General features: G+C 44.3%; 1 protein-coding gene and 1 long non-coding RNA gene across 2 annotated transcripts in view; one reads left to right on the top strand and one right to left on the bottom strand.

Annotated features, from left to right (window-relative positions):
* LOC115559298 (uncharacterized) overlaps positions 1–17,872 on the bottom strand; it is a 38,644-nt gene extending 20,772 nt beyond the window's left edge. Inside the window, exon 1 of the long non-coding RNA XR_003979477.1 lies at positions 17,729–17,872. This is a non-coding gene — a long non-coding RNA (uncharacterized LOC115559298). The remainder of the gene's footprint in view (positions 1–17,728) is intronic.
* A 7,146-nt stretch (positions 17,873–25,018) lies between these two features.
* The window catches only part of tox3 (TOX high mobility group box family member 3), a 39,090-nt gene continuing 37,518 nt past the window's right edge, over positions 25,019–26,590 (top strand). The window contains exon 1 of the mRNA XM_030377642.1: positions 25,019–25,848. Coding sequence (XP_030233502.1) covers positions 25,747–25,848 — 102 coding nt within the window. The 5' untranslated portion in view covers positions 25,019–25,746. The remainder of the gene's footprint in view (positions 25,849–26,590) is intronic.

The raw sequence follows: 26,590 nt of genomic DNA, 5'->3' as shown, positions 1-26,590 counted from the left end.
TCATGACGAGCATGCCAAATGGTCTGCTGTTCAATTAAAAAACAACAAAAGCTAATCAGTCCTGCTTCCAACTTTCCATATTAATCCAACTTAGTTTTTTTTTTATTTACCCAAGATGCACTGGGGTCCGAGGAAAGATTTGCCGGCTTGTGGTTGGGCAGGCTACGTAAAACATCCATAGCAGAGATCTATGACATATGTGTTGAATAAACAGAAGGAGGAACGAGGAAATGGAAGTCGCGCGTACGAAAGGTAGCGGAGATAACCTTTAGACAAACAAACAAAAACATTATTTCAGCGGTCGGCCTTAATGCTACGCGTGTTCACACAGTGGGTTCCAGAGCTGTCTGGGTTCACCAGGGTGGGGGGGCGGGCTGGGGGTCGGGGGGTGTGCAGGTTCTGGGAGGGGAGGGGGGTATAATCAGCCTTGTTGAAAAAGTAAAAGCCACAAACAAAAGCGTTCAAACCCCCTTTCATATGGGACCTATTGAATTTTTTGTGAATATTCTGTCAAGCGGCTTTTGAAGTGACTGCTGAGCGAGCAGTCCAGAGAAAGGTTCATTTAGGCCACGGCCTCCCCCCTGTCCGCTCCCCCCAGGCCCTTTGTTCTTGGGGTCTTCATTGTGCTTTGCTGACCCGGTGCTTCTCCACAGAGCAACATCCCACACCTCTGATTAATGCCTCATTAGGCCCGGTTCTGACCGGAGAGCGCGTCCACGTCCCCCAAAGGCACGACCCACACACTCCCACAACTTTCACCCACCACCGCTGCGAGAGAAACCCTGCAGGAACCGAACCCCCAAACCTCACGTGGGGGATGTTTAGCTCCTCTTCTTCCCCCCTCTCTCCCCCCTCTCCCCTCTCCCCCCCGGAACAGGTCAGCGTTCTCCTCTGGGTCTTCATGCTCGTCCCGGCTTATACTCCAGCTCCTTGTTTGGTTGTCTGATACTGCGACACAGCCTCTCACTCTGCGCTTTTGTCATACGTTCAGAGGATGACTTTCACCTGACAGGTCACTGGGTGAGCTTTGTACTCCCACTGTGACAGTAGGAAGGATAATATAGCGCCACATTCACGTACATTAAGGAGGACGTCTTAAAGGACAATACCAGTCTGTGTTGAAACCTTCATAACCGTCCTGGCTTCACTGAAACATCTGCTACCAATATAATTTGTCAAAATCACTTCATTGTGCCATTTCTGCCATCGAGCGTTTGCGTGATGGAGTTTGCCAAGAGGACAAACAATAGCAGCCCTTTGGTCGTTGTGATAAGACAAATTGGAAAGTACTTGTATGGAGATTCACTGTTTTTTGTCCACAAACTCCATACTGACACACACATTAATTCCAAAAGACAAAGTGTTATGCTGCCATAGTCTACAAGGAGGTAATTCTGACAAATTATTTTGGCAACTGATGATTGAGTGTAGCCAGAAGGGATGTGTAACAATGGTTTGATCACAGACCAGTGTTGTCCTTTAGCTAGGACTTTACTCTGTGAACTTATTCTTAAAAGATACAACAGCACAGGTATAGCAAACGTATAGCAACTAATGACAAAGTGTATTCAAGACCGCTTCCCTGTATCTTCAACCACTGTTGAGTGTCGTGAACAGAGTCAGTGGTGATGTAAAGATACAGGCGTGTGCGCTACTGCCTAGCTAACACAAAAAATAAATGTATTCTATTTCATGACAAGAAAAAGAATATCCATTCATTCCTCTTAACCGCTGTTGGCTGACTTCATAATTTGGCTTTTTCTGCTTGAGTCACTCCGAAGCAGGGAGCTAGAAAATCACACTTTCTTTCTGCTCAGAGATCTATCAGGATTGTCATTTGATGGCATTACAAGTCGCCACAACCACACTTGCTTTTGATGTCTGAGTGAAAAGCCGCCGCAGAAGGGGCTGTATCTGTGTGCACAGACATATGAAACATTAAAGGAACAGGGGCCTGAATGCAACGCCCACAATAGAGGAGACTTTACAAGGACAAGCTGCTGATGATAGATGAAAATCGCTTTCTTTTTTTACTATTGACCCTGTCATGTTTACACTGCCTTTACATATCAAATTGCTAAATTAATTTGTTTGGTTTAATTTAAGGGCGTTCAGAGAGTAGGGAATCAAATTAGTCAAATAAATTACAGTGCAGGATTAATAGTACCGACAGTTACATGCTGGTCAATACTCTATATCTGCCCTGGTGATCAATATGGATCAATACCCTGCATCTGCCCTGCTGATCTGTATTGATCAGCCTCAGGGAATTGGCTGGACGAGTCCATCCATGTTTTCTCCCAGCTCCTAGAATGATGGTGGTTTGAAAACCTCTGTAGGCGTTGGCCCCTAGTTTGGAGTACAATCTGGATCTCCATACTACATACCTCCTCACCGTGACGCCAGCAGACCACTATCCGCGGTCATGAAAAATGCAGCGTTGGTTTCGGAGCTCTGGGATTGAATCAAGACAGCTGCCAGCCAACATTGGTGATCTAAATATCAGTCAAAGCATGAGGATGGAGCAAGATCAGAACCACTGTTTAATTCATACCTGAGATGATTTAACACATGCATTTAGATGTTACACAACCAATAGCGTTTGGCAAACGTCAGCATTGAGCGATGACAGCTGTCCGAGAGGCAAGGCATTTTTTGTTGTCTTTTTTGATTTGATTGATTTATTTAAAATGCAATTCTTTTGTTGTCTGGTCTGGTAGCTGATGGTTTGATTCCCAGTGTATTGGTACTTTATTGTACTGTATTGTACTACTTCTGGCTAATACACCCATGGCCAATAGTGGAGGAAGTACTGAAACACTATACTTAAGTAAAATAACAAATAAACAGAAAAAAATTTAATCCAGTAGAAGTTGAAGTTCCACATTAACCTTTCTACTTGAGCAAGAGTAAGAAAGTACTTACTTTAAAATATACTTTAAGTATTAAAAGTTCTTGACTAATGTATTCCCTAATGCAACAGTCTATAATTTGCCATGAATTGTGCCTACTATATGCGCATTTTGGAATTACTCAAATATTATAGGTTGTGGAGTTGCTGTATGACAAAATTATGAGAATGTAAAGATCGTTCAAAACTAGGAACACAACATATTAATGCAGTCAACAGTTGTCACAAAAAATTGTAGTTTGCATTGCATGTGTGAGATGACACCTGTGGAAACTTCTCTACAGCTACTACTGTATCTCCTTAACCTGCTGTTCCACTGCTTTATTAACCAGTACTGTTATAAATACTGCAACCTAAGCACAGAGTGGGTGCAGGATGGTGCATGAGAAATGTCAAACACTGGCAGACGAAAGCATGTCTGAAAACACTACAAAAGTCAAGCAGCCCTTTTCATCTATTGTGAGGGTTAAGCTGACCGCCAGTCAAAGAAGTTTAACTTCTCGGCTGCTTTCACAAGCCACCACATACACCGAAAAAGGAACGGGGTGATGATTTGAATTTTGGTATATGTATACATTTTTCTTTTACCCCTTCCTTTTATTCTCCTTTTCATATAAATCATAAAAGAGCTGCTTTAGCATTACACTGCATTTTCCTTTTTCCTTTTTTTCCTTTTCCTTCTTCTTTCTTGTGTGTGGGTCCACAGCGGTCGTTTGTGGTGCGATTAGCGCTGGAGAAACGAGCCCAACGTGACTTAGAGAGGGACAGCAGCGCGTTGGCCGGGCGGGCGGGGCCGCGGGGGGGGGGGGGGGGTAGAGAGGAGGGCTTATGGGCACCATGCTCGCCGGGGCGCGCACAATGGAGCCCGTCGCCGCTGATGTGGCTTGACAAGTGAATGACATGCTGAATGGTTGCCATGGCAACAAATGTGTCCGATTAACACATGCATATTCTGTGTATGCACGCGCTATGTTTTGCTTACGGGGTGTGTGTGTGTGTGTGTGTGTGTGTGTGTGTGTGTGTGTGTGTGTCGAGGAGGCACATGTGTGTGTATTTGTGTGTTAGGGCGTGCATGTGTGCATGTGTCGGTTATTGTGTGTGTGTATGTGTGTGTGTGTGTATGTATGTGTGTGTGTATGTATGTGTGTGTGTGTGTATGTGTATGTGTGTGTGTGTGTGTGTGTGTGTGTGTGTGTGTGTGTGTGTGTGTGTGGTGTGGTGTGTGTGTGTGTGTGTGTGTCCGTGTGTCCGTGTGTGTGTGTGGGGGGGGGGGATTTAACGCGGCCCCTCCCTCCCACTCGTTCTCTTCATGGCTGAGGAGATTTGACTAATGGTTTGGTGACTCTAAACAGTGTGCACAGGGAGCCCCCACCTTTTGTCCAGTCCTCCCTGGACATTGTAGCCCGGCCTAATGTTAACGCCTCGAAGGATGGGGGCTTAGTGTCAGTCGAGCCCGGGGTGCTGTTGGTGTCTGTGTGGATGCACAGCAGTGCATTAGATCCTGGATCAGGACGGTGCCTGCCCACAGCTCCAAAGGATCTAATGACTCCGGGTCATTCTGTAAACTTGCTCGCTCCAGTGAGAGAGGCACGCCCTAACCTATGTTGTGATTCAAATTTCCTTCGTCGTAAACCTGGAATCGGTTGTGATTTGTTAAGGTGTCGGCAGCGCACTCAGGTGCCCTTGTTTGGATGGTGTTAAGAGTCGTTTGATCGCGTTATCCCGGAGGAAAACTGTCACACATCCTTGTTAGGAGTTTGCATACAGGATCTCATTGTTCAAGTGTGGGTGTTCCGGTATCTGCGTGCGGGTTAATATGTAACACGCTGTACTGTTATCAGCCATTCGATAAGCTATCTCCCTGGCCTGATAGTCTGAGTGCCCTGCCCGGTCTCTTTCCATGTTGGGTTTCAACAAGCAGAGAGCAGAAAGCAGGTTTTTCAGGGGGGTTATGAAAGCACACTTTATGTGGTGTTTATGTGGCATTCATCTGAAAAATGAATACTGTGCATCCACCGTACTCTAGGCTAGCAGAGACGAGTGCTTTGTCATACATTATGAAAAGCTTTCAGATGAGAAAATAATCATTGCAATCTCTGACTCCTCTGTTATTATTTAACACACACTCTCACACATACGCACACAAACACACACACACACACACACACACACACACACACACACACACACACACACACACACACACACACACACACACACACACACACACACACACAAACGCGTGTACAACGTAGTGTGTGTATAAAATAGTCATGCAAAGATACATTTTTCTTTTTCTTGTACTCCACTGCCATTTAGCATTTTCATTCCGGCCTAATATAAAGCAATATCCTAGCTCATGATTACAATCCTGGGGAGATGATGGTTTCAGTGTAAAGTAGAGACATGCTTTGTGGACACGATGGCGATCCAAAGTGCCAATCATAGGGAGTGTATACACTCACAGGCCAATAACACTAAAGGAGACATGGCAGTATGTCATCCATTTTCCCTGAGAATGGAATTAATATTTTATATCACCAGCCGGAATTCCCACACAGCACCGTAGGCCAGTGATCCAGGGAAAATACGTTTACGCTCCAAACGAGGAAACATTTACAGACGGGCGATGTTACAGTTTCACTCCAATTACCTTAACAATTAAAAACAGCAGACGAGTATTGTAGCCATCGTGGTTCCCCAGGAATCCACGTGTACCTCCATCAGACGGCTGGAGTGACGTTTGAATAACCCTGGATAATTCATTGAAAATGATATCACAGTTTAATAATATTAACAACATGATCACACACAGGCATGAATTAAATATGAGTATCAATATGAGATCCGATTTTTCCCGCATGTTCATCTGAATTCATATGCTTGTTAATCTTGTGAAACAGGTCAGTTTCGTTTTATAAATGGATCAGCGCTATGCGCATGATATCACGCTTGATAATGCTATTTCAGCTAATTTGTTTTTCCTCGGGGTCAGAGAATCCTACTCCTCATCCATCCAGGCTTTTTAAAGGCGAGGGGGGGATGGAATTTAGTTGCCATGCATTTATTGTCTTTTTTACAAAACCCACAACCAGATCGCTCTTTCGGGGGGTAAATCATACATTGTTCATAACCTTATTCATTACAGCGCCGGCATTGTGTTTACTCATACCGCGCTGCCAAACAGCAGGAATAATAAAAACACAAGAAAATGAGGGCTCTGGATGGGAGGGGGGGGTGGGGTGGGGGGAGGGGCGGCATTGGAGAGAGAACACGACCACTGAATGTCCCAAGCCATTATAACAAGGGATATTTCTGCTTGACTGAACAATTCATTCTCAACATGTCACATTGAATTTCTTCCATTATAAAACACTGCTGCCTTCTCTACTCCAAAGGCAGATTGCCTGCACCTATTCCACCCAGTGAAATATTGCTTCTCCCCTCAAACAATCTCTTTTTCATCCCAAAGTAGTAAAAACTGAAGGAAAAAAATGAAATGGTAAAACAGTGATTAGTCCATGGACAAAGTGTACACAGCATATTCCTTTTTGCTTTGCACGGTTTCCACATTTTTGTTTGTCTTGTGAAGCCGGATCCATGAATGCCGTGCCTGCCCTTTACATTCTACAACCGCCTGTCTTCATAAACCATCCATATCACTCCTTTCTTGGTGTTGCTCCTGTGATATTGGACACTGCTGGGAAAACATGAATCAATTTGTTACTGTCACTCCGCGGGGAGCTTTTGGTGCTAAAGTCTGACTTTTACACTAAACCCATCCAGCAACATGCAGGGTGAAGGGAAGAAAGAAGATAGTCTTTTCACAGAGCCATTTGTATGATCTCTGCTCTCATCCTCAGTGGCATCTTGTAGTTAGCCCCACCACTCAATACTCACACACACATTCAGGCGTGCACACACACTGAACACACACACTGAACACACACACACGCACGCAGTTACACGCACAACCTACAAATACACACAGACAGATAAACACGCACACACGCATGCATGTACATTCACAACCTACACACACACACACACACACACACACACACACACACACACACACACACACACACACACACACACACACACACACACACACACACACACACACACACACACACACACAAGCACACCCACACACAACACACGTGGCTTTACTCCACATACCTCCAGCACTTCTGACAGTCAAGCAACACAGAGATTGATGTTGCCCAGATAGAAAGCAGAGGAAGAATGGCAATTATGTCAAGCCAAGAAGATACATGTGTCTTTTCTCCACTACAAGCCAACAGGGCACTTGCTGCACTGTTATCGTTCCCGGTGAACACCTTGCGCTAGCAAGCGAATGGGTTAGCCTTTGAAGAGCCGCTTCCAGCAGCACTTCTTCGTTGTTTTCCCCTCGTTCACGTTGCACCCTTTGTTTCATTTATTCATTATTTTTTCTTCTTAACATTTTGGTTATTTTCCGGTCCCCACTTGTCTCATCGTCTGAGCTTTCTGTTACCCAGTATCAGTTTTTCAACACATGATAGGATCGTTATGTTTTCATCCGAATCATTCATACAATATGTCGTTTTACTTAAGGATTTGTGTCCGGGAACCATCCAAGAAGTATTGGTTTGTTTCCAGAGAGCCTTAAGCTTGTCTTTAAATTCACAGGGTATGGGAAGACAGACTTCACATGCTGCATTATGTGCGAGTGCCGATATTCAGTAAGTTAGGGCAGTTTGAGCACGATTTCAATCCACTTGTGGAATCCACAGTGCACTGCACGGTTAAAGCATTTTACAGTCTCCCCTGTAACATACTCTGACCTTATGGTGGAAAAGGCTCCACGGAGAGAATCGCCCGTAAGCCATCAGTTGCATTGTATCTAAATCCTGTGCCTCTCCTACACTTTTAACACAAGCCAATATCTTCAATCAAATATCAATGAAAGATACCATCCTAAATGTGTGTGCATGTCTGTGTCTCTGTGCTTGCTTATGTGTGCATACATTTGAATGCCGTTTGTTTGGTGAGGCCTGTTTGGTGAGGTGAGGACGTTTGAGTTTGTGTGTCTGCACGTAAACAATCTGGATCTGTGTCAATTACGCTGTGTCATTGTGGCCTTGGCTTTAACCACATATTTGTACACCTCTCCGATGACAAAGGAGCAGAAATGAAATACTATACATACCATATCTATATTCTTTCACCTCACGGCGAGGTAGGAAATGTTTTCATGAAACTCGACAGTTTGGGGAGAATCTTAGGACTCACCTCCGTAGATGACCACCCAAATGGAGCTGGAATGAAGAAAAGACCTTGACCCAAGATTGTCTACAGCATTGTGTTTGAGAAGGCATTGAAAGGTGTAGAGGAAACCGCACAGTAGGCTTTGCTTCGATACCCCAAAACTCCCTTCCACCCCTCAAGACACTTGGAAACGGTTACGCGGTGTTAATCAATTACAACCTTTGCGGGTTCTTTTGGGACTGATTAAAGACTACTTTAGAGAGTAATTCAAGGCGTTCGCTTCTCCTGTTGCCTACGTCTTTATCTTCCCTGCTTTTTTTTTTTTCGTATTTCAGTCGCAGACTCTGTTTGTTTTCCAGCAATGCTCGGAGCCCTGGGAGCCAGGGGGCAAATTACAAGGAATGAGCGTGGAGGATTTGGATTAAAATGAACCAACTGGCTACAAATCAAAGAGGTGTCACTCAAACGCTGGACAAGGCGAGACGCTGACTGTTAATTTATGAGCAGGGAGATGAGGGTCCCTCTCTATCGGCCAATGACACATTTATATTCAGAACCGAATATGAGGTCAGGCTTTGTTTTACACCTGTGTTGACATTTAATTCAAAAGACAATGGCCGAGAGGGCGACGCCATTCTCAGGCCTCCACCTTTTATGTGTTTGATCCCTGAGCCATCGTAAAGGAAAAAAGAAAAAAGAAATAGAAAGGAGCTCTGATTTTATTGTGATAGCGGGAAAGTAGAAGGGGAAAGTGGATTTGGAATTGGTTTGCACATAATATCTAGAACATAAAATGAGATTTGCGGCCACGGGGGAAAAAAAATGAAGATCCTTTCTTCGGCTATCGAACCATGGAAAAGGGAATACCGTTATTTTTAATGTAGCTGGAAAATCATATGTTCATTGCATCCATCCGGTGAATGAGAAGGTGCTGTCACAAGTGCCTTGTGTTTTCATACAACGTGTGCATAATAAATCACCTTCAATTTCTTATGTTTTTTTTCCTTTTTGCAAACAGCTGCAATTGAACAGCAGCAACAGCTTGAAATAAAATTGCATGATTTGTTTGAACCCGTTTGTTAAGGAGGAGAAGTTGCTGCATAGCTAACACACAAATAACAACAGCTGCATCATCTAGCTGTCACCTTAGCAGGAACAATTTGCTTGTAGGTGGCTTGCACAGGTTGTGCAAGCAACACAAGGTCCCTTTATGCAGATGTGCTTTTGCTACTAAAGACGAATCGCAACCCACGGACAAAGTGTATTACCACGGCGCAGTCTGGAAGAGGTGTAGGAGGTTCAACAACATTCATGTGGATCGCTCTATACTCCTGCCATAAACACAAGTATGTGGAGTGACAGGCTTTTGCGGATTGGATCTAATAGAATAGGCTGTCTTGAGAAGTCGGGTTGCAACAGCATTAGTACCGTAATTACAGCACACAAATATTATGCAAAAAAGGAGAGAAAAGTGTCAAAACCTTTCAGTGTTTTTTTCTGTTCATGCGCACAACACCTTTAATATGCATTATGAATGCGAGAGCAATCTGTTGCAAACACCAGCAAGCCAATTTAAGATCTCAGCCCAGAACTAATTGGGTGGTATGATAGCATTTCTGTGCAGGGTTGGTTCATCCTAATTAAAACATCGTTTGCAGAATGTTTCCTCTCCCTACGAGGGTTTTTTCTTCCAATACCCAGAGATTATTAAACAGATGTGGCTATTAAAATATACACACTTTTTTACTGCAAGATTTCACAGCCGTATTTTAGCAAAACTTTGCTCACAGTAAGAAAATGTGCCCTTTGAATTCTTTCCAGACTTGTGTTGAGAACACCCTCCACGATTCATGAATATGTATGTTTAGGATATGCATGTTGTTTATGCATTGGTACAATTTAGTCATGTTTATTTTAACCACCGCAAATGAAAGATGCCCCCAATTCACCTTCATTAACAAACAGCCACATACATGTTATTCAACATATGTCAAAAGAGAGAGCAAAGGGGAGAATATGAATTGTTTTGTGTTCATAACAATAAGTACTCCTGTGTGTACCAATACATTATTTTGGTACGCCAACTAATTCAATTTGGATGCAATTTTTGCATATCAAGAGTTTTGAGAAATATAACATTGTCAAAGCCAACACCACTATTATATTTCAACAAACAAATTATTAAAACTAAAACTAAAATGAAGAATCATTCATAATAATGATAACAGCATAACAAAGAACACGTTGTTCCAACTACAAGTCCATTTCTCAAAACATCTCACAGTACAACCAAATCCTCCTAGTGTCGAACAAGTCTGTTTGAAAGTATTAACCCCAGGGCAAGATTCTGTAAATTATTTACGACAGTGAGTGCCAAGCTATGTCCAGTCCGACCAAGAAGTCACTGGTTGAATTTTTAATAGTATCTCCCAACAGCAGAATACTTTCAAACCGCAAAGGTTTGAATTGTTTTACCCACCATGGTCAGCGTAGACCATTCGGATTGCCATCCGTTTAATAAAGTGGGGTAACCTTTCCTTCATTTTAAGTTGTTTTTTAATCAAAAAAACAGAATTGCTGAAATTGCTAAGAAGTATTCAGACATTAAACTAAGCATATGGTATTATGGTTTTGCTGCTGACTTGTCTGAGTCTATCCATATCTCACTTTGATGGTCATCTGATATGAACGTACGCTTTTTACTGACAAAGAAAAACAGAATTTACACATTGAAATCAGAAATACATCATAAAGGCCTACTGGGAACTATTCCGGGAATTGAAAAATAGATTAGCACTCTATGGTTTCAGAGACATGTTCCCTTAGGTTAAAATCAGGAGGTCAAGGATCTGCTATAACGAACCTAATGACCCTGGGAATAACCTTCAAGATGGCGGTTGGGAACCCTCCAAGTGGAAGAGCCCAGGGCAAGATTGTGAGGGCTTGTTTGTGTGGCAATCGGGACACAACCGCAATGCAATGTGAGTTTGCCAGGGGCCAAGATGATGAAAGGAGCGCCAGTCAGTACCAGCGGCACACAATCTTGAGAGGGGGTAAAAATGACCTCGTTTACACCAGAGAATGATGTGTTTTCTACCACCACTTTTGAGTCTAGATTGTATCTGGTTTCAAAAATGTATCTTTTAACACGAAGGGCACAACGCGCTCACAGCCATCTCTGAATGTGTGTATGGGGAATCTTAGGAGAGATTTCCTCCCTGGTTTGCACCATCTCTGATAATGAGCAGTGACGTAGCCAGTGCAGTGTAGCAGAAAGGTCCACCACCTCATGGGAACTGATCCTAGAACTCAGACATTGAGGGGATATCAAAAATAGGAATATCAACAACAACACTCAAATGTCAATCCCTGAACACGACACTGATGGGGATCACTGATTCAACCTCTTCACTTTTTAGCTGTAGAAGCTAATAAAGCAAAAGTTAACAGTTCACCTTTATCAATTATATATATATATATATATATATATATATATATATATATATATATATATACTGTATATATATATATATATATATATTAAAAAAAATCATAAGATCTACTTTAGATTTGTCTCGATTCAGTTTCCGTAGTAAAGCCTTCAACATAAACACTAACGATTAGGGGGATATTAATAATAATTTCATGGTGGGGGTTCTTAGTGTAACCAGAGGAAGACATGTGTGTCTGATGGCTAAAGATCAGTTCATTCTGACCTATGGCTGGATACTGTTTACAATAAAAACAATAGTTGGCCCTTGCTAATCATCTCAAAAACAGACAAATAGAAATAGATGGATTTGGAAACGTATTATAGTTACTGACCTTTCACAACACACACACACACACACACACACACACACACACACACACACACACACACACACACACACACACACACACACACACATACACACACACACACACACACACTCAAAGTCATTGATGTTGTTTGAAGACGGGAGGAGAGGAAATGTACTACAAAAACAGGGTCTTTGAATTCTTTCACTAACGAGCTCATGCAGCCAAGAAGTTTCACTATCATCTTTTTCCCCGAAGACCTGAGACCTACTTTCACTGTATTTCCTTGTAACAATGAACAACTTCACCTTATTTCAAAACCAACCAGCATGGTCAAGATATTGGTAATCCTTGTGTACAAATCCCATCCATTTTTTAACAAATGCACAGGTTCTTCATATCCGTGTACAAAACTTGACTCGGGTTGAAGTAAAACATGAATTTCAGTACAGTTGTGATAGTCTGATACCATCTACCTTCTCTGTTAACTCCCGATGAAGGTAATGAACTTCCTCTTTTCTTTGGAGGATAATGTTCCACCTGTTCCTCGTCATATAAATGCAGTAGCATAGCAACACAAATTTGCATGATGTACAGGAAGAAAAAAAGAAAAGTAGTTCCCCTTTCGGGAGAGTTTTAAGTAAACATACGAAGATGTTTAGCTAAGACACACTATGACAAGATAAGTGATGGCCCTTTGTAACAGGCATTCTAGGACAATAAATCATCATGTAAAATAAGTAGGTAGAAGAAACTAATTATGCGGTGCTATATTATAAATAAATAACAGTGCCTTGGGGGTAGTTAATAATATTTTCAACTACTTTAGACAAAAGATAATGAATGTTTGCTTCATAGCTAGTTCATTAAATGCATCAGGCTATTTATCAAAGTATGAAGGTAAAGCACATTGGGCTTGTAGATATTTTGTTACGTTACAATCCTCTTAACTGTGTTCTATGTTAGTACAATTCCCCTTTCTCATAGTTAAGTGAGCTGTATCGTTTTCAGGACAACTTTAATACAGAAAAAGGGCATGTCATATCTCCTCCATGCCAACCTTTATGTTCTTTATCATAATTGTGTATGTGTAATAATATGTTTCTCCCTTTACATTGCGGTAGTAAAAGCCTCTTTAACAGGTTGTGCTCATTCAGTAGGTAAAAGCTACAATGGTTCTCCATGCAACATAATCAGCTGGGAAACCCTTGCCTTTTTTACATTGTTTTTTCTATTCGCTTTGTTTACATATATACTTAATATCTTGTAAAAGCATTGCGATGTAGAAAAAACATGAAGTGATTCATGCAGAAAGTGCCTGAAGCCTCATGAAATACGAAATTATTAGAAGAAAAAGCCAAGCATATAATGTAATTACTTCCCGGGTTTAAAAGAACGTCAATCAAGGCCATATCTCTGAATCGCTTAATGGGATATTGAAATATCCTCTTCCAGCATGAGAAACTGAAGGCAAGCACTAATTAGTATGAATGACAAGAGCTAAGATGACTAATTCTACCGAGGACAGGTTTTAATTGAGAATACTATAATAAAGTATCCTGCAGGTTTGCCAGAATGAAGTGCTGGTTTCCTATTGGTCGAAATTCCTTTGAAAAAGAAATGGCCAGATTGGGATCCCAATCAGCAGAGAGGTAAAGATCATCTTCTGTGGTTTAGGTCGGTTTTACACAACAGATATGTAATATCTAACCCTGTATGGTTATGTCATGTAAAGCAAATCTGGAGTAAATTGTTGTGCTTCCAACAGCCTACCGTTTGAAATCACAGATTCCCACATGGTTTTGGACGCCCCACGATTTCTTAGGTGTAATCATTACAACCATGATTTGAGAAAATGCAATGAAGCTGACCTGAATTTGACAGTCAATTTAAGGTCATGTGACACTGCATTACGACAACAAAGCAGCCATCTTACTCCCCCAGGCATTAGGATAGGCAGTTCCAGATTTCATGCTCTTGTAATTATCCTTTATTTAGATTACATTGTATCTCATTATATCCTATATTTCTTTCCATTGATGGAAATATACATAGTAATATCAGCCACTAAAACTGTATATATGTTTTAACTGTTTGATAGCGTGATTGTATGTAGAATGTTTTGTGGGATTACCTTACAGCATTTATTTAAAACGTCCTCATAATGGAGTACTAGTGCCATTATTTACCCCAAACCGTAATACTATTATTCCACACTTTTCATACTCTCCTTCTGGATTCTCTGGTTGCCCTTGTGGGTTTGTTGTGGATTTCAGCTGCTTCTCCATGTAGATGCGGACAGTCTCTAAATGTGTGCATGGGGAGATGCATCTCAGTGTGGATCACATGATCTGGACAAGATTTGGAGTGTGTTGTTCACCCATGCTCACGCCCTCCGTGCCTCCTCGCTGCAGGCTATTGTCTGTCTCTGAGTGGATGTCAGACATTGCATTTGTCAATGTTCTGTTGTGTGTGTGGTGTGTGTGTGTGTGTGGTGTGTGTGTGTGTGTGTGTGTGTGGTGTGGGTGTGTGTGTGTGTGTTGTGTGTGTGTGTGTGGTGTGTGCGTGTGTGTGTATGTGTGTGCGCGTGGGGGGAGGGTGCAAGTGTGGGAGTGTGTGTGTGGCTGTGGGTGTGTTGTAGTGTGCATCTGGCTAAGTGGGTAAGTATGCGTGTCTGCGTGTGCATTGTGTGGCAATGTGCCTCCCGTGTTTGTGTGTGTGTGTGTGTGTGTGTGTGTGTGTGTGTGTGTGTGTGTGTGTGTGTGTGTGTGTGTGTGTGTGTGTGTGTGTGTGTGTGTGCGTGTGTATGTATGTGTGTGCATGTGTGTTTGTGCGTGTGTGTTTGGGTGTGCATGTGTGTGTGTGTGTGCATGATAGAATGAGGTTGAATATGTGTGTATGTGTGTGCCTGCTTGTGACAAGGGGGAGTTGGTGAATGTGTGTACCAAAAGAGAGACCATAACCGCTTCACTGAGATAACATGTGAATTCCTGGCTGTTATCCATTCAGAATAGCATTTAACCAATCCCGTAAGACTCATCATCTATAAGATTTAAGTTTGGAAACTCATCATGCTGGCCTTGATGCACTCTGTTATTCTTTATCTTCCTTAGGCCAGTTAATCATTGCAGGAAGATGAAATCATATCACTTGATAACAATGGCAGGCAGACGTTGCTATGGAAGCGAAAAGCCAAACGTAATGGGTTGAATAGGATGTTAATTAAGCATTTTACAAGGTTGAATGAATAGCAAATCAATGCTTATTACAGCTACAACAAGCCTGCCATTTGAGCTGCATATGTTCCAGATTGATTCGAGGACTAAAGGTGAAAAAGGGGCTGATTAGATGAGGTAAATAAGAAATCTATTTCAATACTAATAACTATATTTTGGAGGGATTCTGACTTGTCTTTTATCTTAGAATTTATGAAAGAAGGAATCAAGAAAAAAAACCGCTTACTGCTGTATCATTTATTCAACAGTAGATGAAGAAAAGCTTGATGCTTCTGTATGAAGTAAAAGCAAGTTAGAAATATGTAGGTCCAATACTCTTCAGTGTGGCCCCTACCCCCTTTCTCAAGATGATTCTTCTTTTTCCAGGCCCCAATGTAAATAGGAGTGTTTTCTTAATGACTTGTCAGATTAAATAAAGGTTGAATGAAATCATTTATTTTATTTTTCTTATTTTCCCCCATTAGGTCTGAATAAACGAAAACAAACATTTTTGAATAACAACATCGCATCCCGAAAACGTGGGAGCGTGGGATCAGGGCGACTTTCACAAGCTGCTTCCTGCAAATTAAACACCCAATTTAGCTGGAGCACTCGTATTTTCTCCCTGGTTGGCTGCGATGGCAATCAAAACGTTCCAGAGCCTGACAAAAACCTTGTGGTGGCACGGAAACACATTTGGATGATTTTATCACAATATCTTTGCAGAGATAGAGGCTTTCACCAGTCCTTCTAGTGACCAATCAGCCAGCAGCAGCAGCTACTCCCAGACCCGTGATGCGTTGAGCGAATCCAACACTTACGCCAAGGTAAAGTATAAATTAAAACTATTAGGTTAATTCCTAATTTATCGTGGATTACTCTTTTTTCCCCATCTATAATTACTCTGCCGCTGGTTTAATTGAATCTGAATGTGAGCCAACAGAAGATAATTTGTTTTCAGGTTTGCAAAGTGCGGCGGCGGCGGCTGCGCACGCCGGCGGAAATGACCCAGGGTTGTATAATACATCTGGCTGAGACAGTGAAACCAGCCATCACAGAGGAAATTAATTCATATCACTGTCTGCACACACACACATTAAAGGGAACCAACCAAAGTACAACAATAACAACAGCCAAACGAATGGCCACATCTCACTCATGTTTGATATTCAGAGGCAAGCATCCAATAACAAGACGGAATTGGAAATGAAGTATGGCACAGTGATCTGATATGATTGTGTAGGTGGTGTTTTGTTGTGTGAATGTGTGTGCGTGTGCGATGCATGCGTGCGTTTGTGTGTGTCTGTGTGAATGTGTGTGAGTGTGCATGTGCTTGTGCGTGCATGTGTGTGTGACTGTGTGAGTGTGTATATGTGTGTGTATATGTCTCTGGACAGGCAAGTGTGATTGAGATTTGATGAGGTGGCTGCACTAATTATGCGTACGTGTGCTTAGTTGTGAGTGAGTGTGTATGTGTGTGTGTGTGTGTGTGCGCGCGCGCGTGCGTGTCTGCGTGTGTGTGTGTGAGAGTGTTTACATGTGTTTTTACTAGTCTCTGTATTGGCAAGTGTCAATGAGAGTTGATGAGGTGGGTGCACATGGATGTGTTTTGCATACATGTGTGTTTTGGTTTGTTATGCGTGCCGACCATCGCTATCAAACAGGAACCTGAGAAAAGCATTATGCCCGAGCCAAATTGTAGAGTAGATTCCTTGGCAGCCCACCATGTAGGTCTGACCATCTCTGAGCAAGGACCTGGAGTGTTGCGATGAGGATAATCTATCAGTCCACCGGTGCAGTTAAATCCCCGTATGTCATTGATTAGCCTTGCACATATGTCCAATGCCAACGCAGGGCACGCCGTCTTCAGTGGGGGCCAGGCTGAATAACTACACTCCACACGTCGGGACAAAGGGGGTTGTTGAGTGAATACGTTTTATTACGTTCATCGATTCATTACACTTTGAAAAGCATGCAGTGTGTAAGTGTATGGTTGAGGAACTTTAGCAATATACGGATTAGGTCTGTCTCTTTGTTTAGAGAAACAAGCACCACAGCTGATTATTATTGTAGCAACCCAGCAGGACTATGGGGGGGATTGATGGGGAGTTTGTGGGGTGAAGGAGTTGCCCTAGTTCAGCCTGATAGGCCAGTTGTCAGAGGGGGCGGGAACAGCTAGCCAGTGTTCGGGTTCGCCAAATTGTTTTGGGCACTCCTCCAACTCCGTAGTTTGTTGTACGGAAAGGAAAATTAAGCCTGGTTCTCCGGTTAAACATCAGCCCCTCTGTGTCCTCATCATTGCGCCAGTGAGCCCCTGCAGTGTCGGGCCGCAAATGCTACACTTGTGTCAGAAGTGGGATAGCCAATCCTCCATTCCCCTCACACGCGCGGGCTACCACTGCTAGCTGCTACCGTAGGACCAAGATGACTGAAGGTGGAATCGGAAAGTCCGACCTCTTTAACCTATACATTCCGCCGGACACACCAATGAGAAAACCAACTGATTCAAGCCAAGCTGAAAAGAGAAAGGAAGAAAAGTCTAACTCACCATTCGACACTTTGCTGACTGAGGTCCCCGATTTTGTAAAGAAAAGCCCATTCCCTGTTACCGCGATGGCCAAACCACCCGCCGCTGAGAGAGAGGTAAACAATCTACATGCATGCAGACCAGAATTTAGCCAAACAGACAACAATGACGTCACCGCCCCAAAAGATCGTCAAGGTAAAGTTGGTGGCCAACCAAGGTCTATCCCAGAGTTAGAAAAAGACATTCCAGCTCAAATAGAAGATGACCTCAGGAAGAGAATGAGCATTAAAATGGAGCGTGCTTTGAGGTGCTAACGACAGCCAACGAATGGTCCCCGGCTGAAAAGGCAGTTCAATTAGTCTCAGCATTGGATGGGGAGGCAAGAAGAGTACTGTTGTATGTGACCACAGCCGACCTAGGAAATCCACCAGCTATATTCAGTGCCTTAAAGAGGCGTTTTAGAAGCACCACTCCTGCAGTCGGGAAGGCCTAAACTCTGAGCAACAGGATAGGTTATGGAACCTCCTGTATGAGTATCGACACAGTTTTGCCACTGGCCCCAACGATGTTGGCCAAACACATTTGGTCCAACACTTTATTAAAACAGGGGAGGCCCAGCCAATCCGCCAGCGGCCTAGACGATTGCCCAAAGCCCGCCAAGCTGCTGCTGATCAGATGATACAAAAGATGAGGGATGATGGCATTATTGAGCCATCAGAGAGTCTGTGGGTGTCGCCAGTCGTAATGGTTCCTAAGAAGAACGGAAGCTCAAGGTTTTGCGTCGACTACCGACCACTGAATGACAGAACTGTGAACGGGATGTGGCTTGTGGCAGTTCACCACCATGCCATTCGGGCTATGCAACGCCCCGGCCACATTTGAAAGGTCCTTGTGGACATGCCCCCTGAACGCTGCCTCATCTACCTGGATGATCTCCTTGACCATGGACCATGTTTTGACTCGGCATTTGGGAGCCTGATGGAGGTAATGGAGCGGATCAAGCGTGCAGGCCTGAAGCTTCACCCGGCGATGTGCAGCTTCCTACGGCAAGAGGTCTCCTTCTTGGGCCACAAGATCCGGGGAGCTGGCATCTTGACAGAGCCAGATAAGGTAGCAGCCGTCAAGGATTGGCCTACCCCCACTAGCATCCACCAGCTGAGATCGTTCTTAGGACTTGCATCCTATTACAGGCACTTTGTGGCTGGGTTCTCTACTGTAGCTGCCCCCATGTTCGTCGTAATGTGCAAAGACACACCGTTCGAATGGGGACCACAACAGAATGCAGCCTTCCATGAGCTTAAACAGGCCTTATGTAAGGATCCAGTGCTAGCTGCACCAAACACAGAGTTGCCATTTATCCTTGACACGGACGCTAGCAACACCGGCCTTGGCGCTGTACTCTCGCAGCTGACCCCTGACGGAGAGCGGGTTGTTGCTTACCACAGTCATACCTTGGTTAAGTCGGGGAGGAACTATTGTGTCTTGCGCAAGGAACTTTTGGCAGTGATTGATGCAGTAAACCATTTCAAGCACATCCTCTGCGGCCTTCCATTCACCCTCCGCACTGATCATGCTGCTTTTAGGTGGCTCATGTCCTTTAAAGAGCCTGAAGGACAAGTCGCCAGAGGGATCGAACAACTCCAGGCCATTCAGTTCACCATATAACACAGAGCCGTTGAGAGTCACACAAATGCAGACAGCTTCTCGCCGACCGTGTGCCCCAGAGTGTCACCACTGTAACCGGGAAGAAGAACGGGAGGCAGCTAACCTAGAGACAGGGGAGGTGATCTGTCGAGCCCTATTACCCGATGATGTAAGGGGTTGGGCTGGACTGCAAACCGAGGACCCTGACCTTAAAACGGTCATGGGGTGGCTGAAAACAGACAACCGGCCGCCCTGGGAAGATGGGGAGCCAATGGGGAGCCACGCTGGCAGGTGGTCGTACCAAAGGACCTCCGGGACAAAGTGCTGGAGGCACACCACGGATCCCCCGGAGTAGGTCACTTTGGACATTGAGATGGCTATGGCAGGGGCCAGAGCAGGAAAGATGTTGAGGACTACTGTCGCCACTGCGACTCCTATACCGCTCCTAAAGGGCCCCAAGGTCAGTCCCGTGCACCTCTACAGCAGCACTGTGTCGGAGCACCGATGGACAGGGTGGCAGTCGATGTGTTGGGCCCACTTCCCCGTACCAGCAGAGGGAACCGGTATGTGTTGGTCGCCATCGACTACTTCACAAAGTGGATGGAAGCATACCCACTACCTGACCAAGAAGCCACCACCGTGGCCGAAGCCTTGGTGCAAGCAATGTTCAGCCGCTTTGGAACACCCTCGGAGCTCCACTCCGATCAAGGGCAGAATTTTGAATCACAGGTATTCACCGCCAGGTGTAGCCAACTTGGCATCCGGACAAGAACCACCCCGCTTCACCCTCAAAGCGACAGGTTTGTGGAGCGCTTCATGCGGACCTTAGGCGCCCAAATAGCCCTCAGTACCGCTCCAGATCACAGTGATTGGGACCTGTAACTACCCCTCATCCTCATGGCGTGCTGGATTGCAGTCCAAGAATCCACTGGCTGTACTCCTCAACCCCTCTTTTGTTGCGTGAGCTTTTCCAAAAAGTTGCGATGAAAGTTGCAGTGTTTTTAATGTTTTGGTTGCGAATACATTGCGAGAGGAAATTAAAGTTGCGATAAAAGTTGTGATTTTTCTGATGTTAAATATGAAGTTATTACTGCAATTTTCCCTGAGTAATTTGTTAAGTATTAAGTTATTACTGAAAAAAACATTAATTAAAAGAACAAAAACATTGAGAAATGGTCCTATGAATAATAGATTCTTGATTCTTTCCGTGCTGGCAATTGACTTGGATGCAACAGCCTGTGTCATAGTGATCTGCCTCGTCGTCTGACGTCCTGCCTGCAGTTCTGTAGTTCTGTTTCGCGGTGGCAAAATGCTTATCAATGGAAGATCTCTTGCTTATGTTCGACCACAACATTGCATGCAGTGCAAAATAATTCCCCCTCGCTTTCATGTAGAATACCAGGCTTTTACAATATACAATTAGGGTATTTAGCAGACGTTTTCATCCAAAGCGACTTACATCGTTTGATACACGCATTGACACACCGACGGCAGAGTCAACCATGCAAAGCGACAGCCAGCTCGTCAGGAGCAGTTAGGGTTAAGTGTCTTGCTCAGGGACACATCAACACTCAGCTAGGAGGAGCTGGGGATTGATCTAGCAACCTTTCGGTTTCAAGAAAACTGCTCTACCTCCTGAGCTAAGCTGACCCTCTTACACAATCTTTCGCAATTATTACACTCTCGGCAAGTGTGAAACGTTGGATGCTCACATGCTGCATGAATGCTTGAATCGCTTCAAGTAGTAAACACAGAAGTAAGGCGGAAGGTTGTTTGTCGACGTCAGTTCACGCCACTGATTGGTCAAATTTGTGGGAAAGTTGGTTAAAATTGCGGCACCGCACTCAATTCGCGGTGATTGGTTGATGTTGCTCCTGCATTGTTGATGTTGGGCAGGGAGCTCAGAACACCGCCAGAGCTGGCCTAAGGACGACCGCCCGATGCACCAGAAGCCATGGCTGGCCCGGAGTATGCCAGGCAGTTACAGGACCGCCTGGAAAAGGCCCACTGATTCGCCAGACACCAGGCCCAGCAGGCAGGGGTTCGTCAGAAGCGATGCTATGACATGCACACTAAGGGGCAGGACTTCCAGGCTGGGGACCTCGCCTGGGTGTATGGACCTAAGAGGGTAAAAGGCTGTTGTCCCAAGCTGGCAGCGAATGGGTTGGCCCCTGCTATGTGGTTGAGAGTTGGCAAGGTTGTGTATAGAGTCAGACTGGCTCCCAGAGGCCGCACAATCGTCCTGCACAGGGATAGGATGGCACCATACCGGGGAATCATCAGCCCGCCTTCCCTGTGACGACTCCCAGGGCGTGGGTCAGGTCACCTCGCCACAGGAGGACCCCACCGAGACAGCAACAGAATGTGCCTCAAGGGGAGGAGGTGACACCACTTGGAGCTGTGGTGCCGAGGAACACGGCTGCAACAAAAGGAACTCCTCTGTTGGATTGTGGAGTAAGGAGGTCGCCGAGGGAACGGCGACTCCCGGGTCTCTTTCTTTTTCTCTTCCTCAGGGACGAGGAATTAGAGGGGAGGGCCATGTAGCGACCCAGCAGGACTATGGGGGGGATTGATGGGGAGTTTGTGGGAGGAAGGAGTTGCCCTAGTTCAGCCTGATAGGCCAGTTGGGAGAGGGGGCAGGAACAGCAAGCCAGTGTTCGGATTCGCCCTTTTTGTTTTGGGCACTCCTCCAACCCCGTAGTTAGTTGTACGGAAAGGATAATAAAGCCTGGTTCTCCGGTTAAACGTCAGCCCCTCTGTGTCCTCATCATTGCACTAGTTAGCCCCCACAGTGTTGGGCCGCAAATGCTGCATTATTATGCCTAATCAGCATCCAAACAAACTGTTCTTGAAATCACGGATTGCAGGACGGTAGAGAATATCAGCCTGTCTATTCCACAAGCAACAGACAACGTGTTCCTGACCTGCGTTCATCAAAGTGTATCAAATGTGAGGCTTTGAACGACTTTAAAGAAAGCTTTAAAGCAGTGGTCATCAACCTTTTTAAGGCCAAGATCTCTGACCTCGACCTGTGAGAAAGGCAAGATCTACCTATTGAAGACTTGAGAAAAAACAGACAGCGCAGAATGTATTTCCAATTAAAGGCCTTTTATTGAGTCTAATTGTATGAATTACATGTAATTCTTTGCTCAGCTTTTTTTTTTATGCAATCAATCAAAACTAACTGAAAACAAAAAAATAAAGCCACTTCTCTTTGCTGACCAGTCCCCAAAAGCAGGGCCGGAGGGGGGGGGGGGGGGGGGGGGGGGGGCCTTCAGACATTTGTGCCCAGGGGCCTATGATTTGTTAATCCGGCCCTGCCCAAAAGTCACTGTCCCTTGATCTGTTTTTCAGCACTATGTCATTTTGCAAATCAACCATCTCCATGTCATCTCCACTTGGCAAAGCAAATACCTGCTGGAATCCGTGTGCTACCTGTTCTCAGTTGTCACTTTGTCCAGCTGGGCACATTACTGCTCAGGGTTAAAAAAGAATATTTTTTTAATGGCGTGTGACATTTTCTCCAAGTTGGGGAAGTTGGTCAGCCTCTTGTTCTTTAGGTGTGTGGTCCAAACACCCAGCTTGGCCTTGAACCCATTCACTGTGCTACTCATGTGGGGCAGGTGTCTGTCTTTTCCCTGCAGCTCGTTTTTGAGTGTGTTAAGTTTTACCGTTAGGTCTGTCAAAAAATCCAGATCCAGTAGCCACGCATCATCAGACAGTTCCTCGTGCTCCTCGTTCCTTGTTGACAAAAAAGTCTTTATCTCAGGCAGCAAGTCAACAAATCGCTGCAACACTTTGCCGCGACTCAACCACTGGACTTCAGCGTGGAGAAGCAGGTCTCCGTATGCGTCATCGAGCTCATCCAATAACTCCTTGAATAAGCGGGTCTAATAATTGCTCTAATCGAGTTTATCAGTTTGACCACCAGTGTCATGACATGGGAAAAGTCCAAGACTTTCCCAAACAAGGCTTGTTGATGGATAACAGTGATAATCCATGAATGCGGGAAATTTGGGGTCATTACGGCACAGTGCTATGAAACCTGCCCGCACACCTCGCATTGCCGGGGCCCCATCAGTAGTAATGGCAACTAGTTTATTAATGGGGATGCCGTTTTCGTCGATATACTTTTTGAACTCCTGGTAAATGGCCTCCAGAGAGTGAGAGAGATGTGGTTGCAAAACTTATTATGAAAATGTATCATGCATAATATAGGATATTGTGTATTTCTTTTCTTTTTTTCGGGTTCTACATGGAAAGCCTCAAAGATCAACCAGTCGATCGCGATCGACGGGTTGGCGACCAATGCTTTAAAGGATGAGGAGGTGGCCATTGAACATCGCTTTGCTAGTTTCTCTCGCGTTACCAGGCATCGGTTTCCAAGTGAACTCTGAACTCACACACAAGTGCTGGACGCAAAGGTTAAGGAAACAGCGTTTAGTGCGGACAACCAAATCCTCAACGCTCACACTTACCTCCCTCACCCCCCCAACGCCCCAAATTGTGAAGTGTGTTACGTTCTTACGAGGTGCCAGGGAGAGTTTCACTTCTGCGAATCCTCCTGACAAGATAGATGATAGCATTTTAGCATTGGCTTGTGGATCAATGTTCATCTGTTGTGCTGCTCCTTCGCCCCAGCAGTCGTGTGAGTGACAAAGCGCTCCATCGATGCTGACATGTGTCCGACTCAATAGGCATGCACTCATAACCTTGGAAGGCGAGAGATCAACTTTTCATTCTGGAAAACTCTTCAGGGGGGGCAACTGAATTCAACACATTTCTTTTCTCTTTTACCGCACAGCAATGGGATTTTTATTTGGCTTTTTAAACTGTGAATAATATCCCCTTTTATTTTCCGCACCAGACCACATTCTGTGCTAGGCTCTCTTCAACCTTGGTTGCCATGAGGAGAATAATGTTTGCTTGAAAACATCCCTGATCTGTGTCTCTCCGTCACCCAGAGGATTGGGGTTTCAGGAGCTGGCCAAGAGGAACACTTGCCCAATCTGGCCGCGCTTCTGACTCGGTTTGGGAGCTGTCTGTGGGGAGGGAGATGCTTCTCCCTGATCAAGGCGCTGGGAGAAAGAGCAGGCTAGCATGCAGCGCTGTAGTCTTTCAGATGCATGCCCATAAAGACTAATGATAATGAATCACTTTCAATGAATTCCTTTAATGAAAGAATTAACCACCCGAAACCGTTCTGGTACAAACGATGTTTATAGCTTACTATCACCACTGACTTCGTTTGGTAATTAGGGGTTAATATGTGTACTATGTGTGTCGTTTATAATGATAACAATAATACCAACAATAATAATATTAAGGATAAGGATTAGGATTATAACTAACTATTATTATTCTTGTTACTATAATAATATTGATGGAATATTATTATTAATTGTTCATTAATTAATTATATTATGATTATTAATCATATTATTATTAATTGTATTACTGTTATTATTATTATTATTATTATTATTATCATTGATAAAAATACAATAATGTTAATAAGCTTCGTCAATTGTGTTGGCTTCCATAGCAGAGGTATCAAAACACTAATCAAACTAACTGTTGGTTTGAACAAACGAAGTGTTATATTTTTTTCCCTGCTGCGTGAAGTGGGTGTAGCCTAACGTGTTTGGGGCGTGGTCTGGCGCTCCGCACACTTCGCCTTGTTCCACATCCCGGTGCGCGCAGCGAGAGGCTCAACAACAAAGTGCTATCTTACTAATTGTGCATCATTTGATACGTGCTGTTTGTGCTACAACTTGCAAAGCACAACAAACATTAGAGTTCAACAAACAGTAGATGCTGCAACAGACCGCTGAACTCGACTTTGGCTGTCCAATCTACGTGCCCTAATACTTTTATGAGTTTTGGGAAGAAACTTCTGCGGGAAACGAGGGATCACCAGTACGCGCGTCCTGCAGAATAGATCCATGGACACTGCGGGATAGACGCGCCATCACCATCATCCCAGTTTTAATCGTTCCTTCTCCTCAATCTGCTCGGAGGAAGAGAGGTGGACCTACTCCCGGCCAGCCGACGCGTGTCTTCTTTGTACACAGCAGCAGCTGCTCCTCACTGCATGGACACACACATCGGCTCCTGCGAAGATCTGATGCCCCTTGAGGTACAGCTTGGAGCCCGTCCGACCTCCACGCGTGTTCCTGAGCGATGAAGCGCCCGAGCAAGGTGTAAGAAGGTGGAGGAGAACAACTTAGAACCCACAGCAGCACGACGTTTGACGTGCGTCCTCTATCACCACAACGCTTCCCATCTCTCCGTTCCTCAGAAAGCTGCGGCCGGTTTCGCTCCCCGGATTGTAAAAAAGGGTAGAAACAAACTGAGCTCTGTTTAGAATAGGTTCGCTTCCCCCCCGAGGCACCATGGATGTAAGGTTTTATCCGACGGCTGGAGGGAATTCTATTCCAGGAGACCCACAGAACCTGGATTTTGCCCACTGTTTGGGGTACTACAACTTCAATAAGGTGAGACACGTTTCTGTTTGGGTTTAAATCATGTGCGCACATCAAGTTAATACCTGTGTGTCACCAAGCGAAACGTAGCCTATTTTCTTTGCTGCCTCGACTTTTTTGTGCCTTATTAAATATTAGTTACCATGATGTCTTTTTTTGACTTTTGCACAAAAAATAAAAAAGTAGTTGTCAAAATCACCAACGCAATACAAACATGTTCTGGTGCACATTGTACCTGATGCGCTGCTAGAACTCAGTGTGTCTGTTATAGTGCATTAGTCAACTATTCACATTGTGTATCTGTAGTAGTGCTTTAGTAAACTATTCAGATTATAGTGCGAAATGTGTCTGTATTAGTGCACTACTAAACTGTTCACCACTGGGGTGTTAACCGGGGAGATAGGCGCTGTTGGCTTCACATTGTCGTGTTCTGCAAGATCAGTGGCTGGCCGTTGTAACGACACCCTGTGCACAATCGAAACGAGCAATTAGTATCAGTGGTGAGTAATTGTAACAGAACAATTTCAATGTGAGAAAATCGCAAAAAACAAATCCCCCCCCATGATGACAAATTACACCAGCGCTTGGTTTTACTATGATTTATAGTCCATATTAGAGTCCATATTTCTAAACAATGGTAAACTTGGTAATAACATGTCGCACATTACTTTCCGTCGGCCTTTTTGGTTTTCAATGAAGTTCACTTGACTTTTTCTAAATCTAAGGCTCCGGCTTTCACAACAGTGCTTTGGTT

Source organism: Gadus morhua, chromosome 14, assembly GCF_902167405.1.
Source record: "Gadus morhua chromosome 14, gadMor3.0, whole genome shotgun sequence".
NCBI lineage: Eukaryota > Metazoa > Chordata > Actinopteri > Gadiformes > Gadidae > Gadus > Gadus morhua.
Note: the sequence above shows the minus strand (reverse complement) of the source record. Positions and strands in the feature narration are given on the sequence as shown.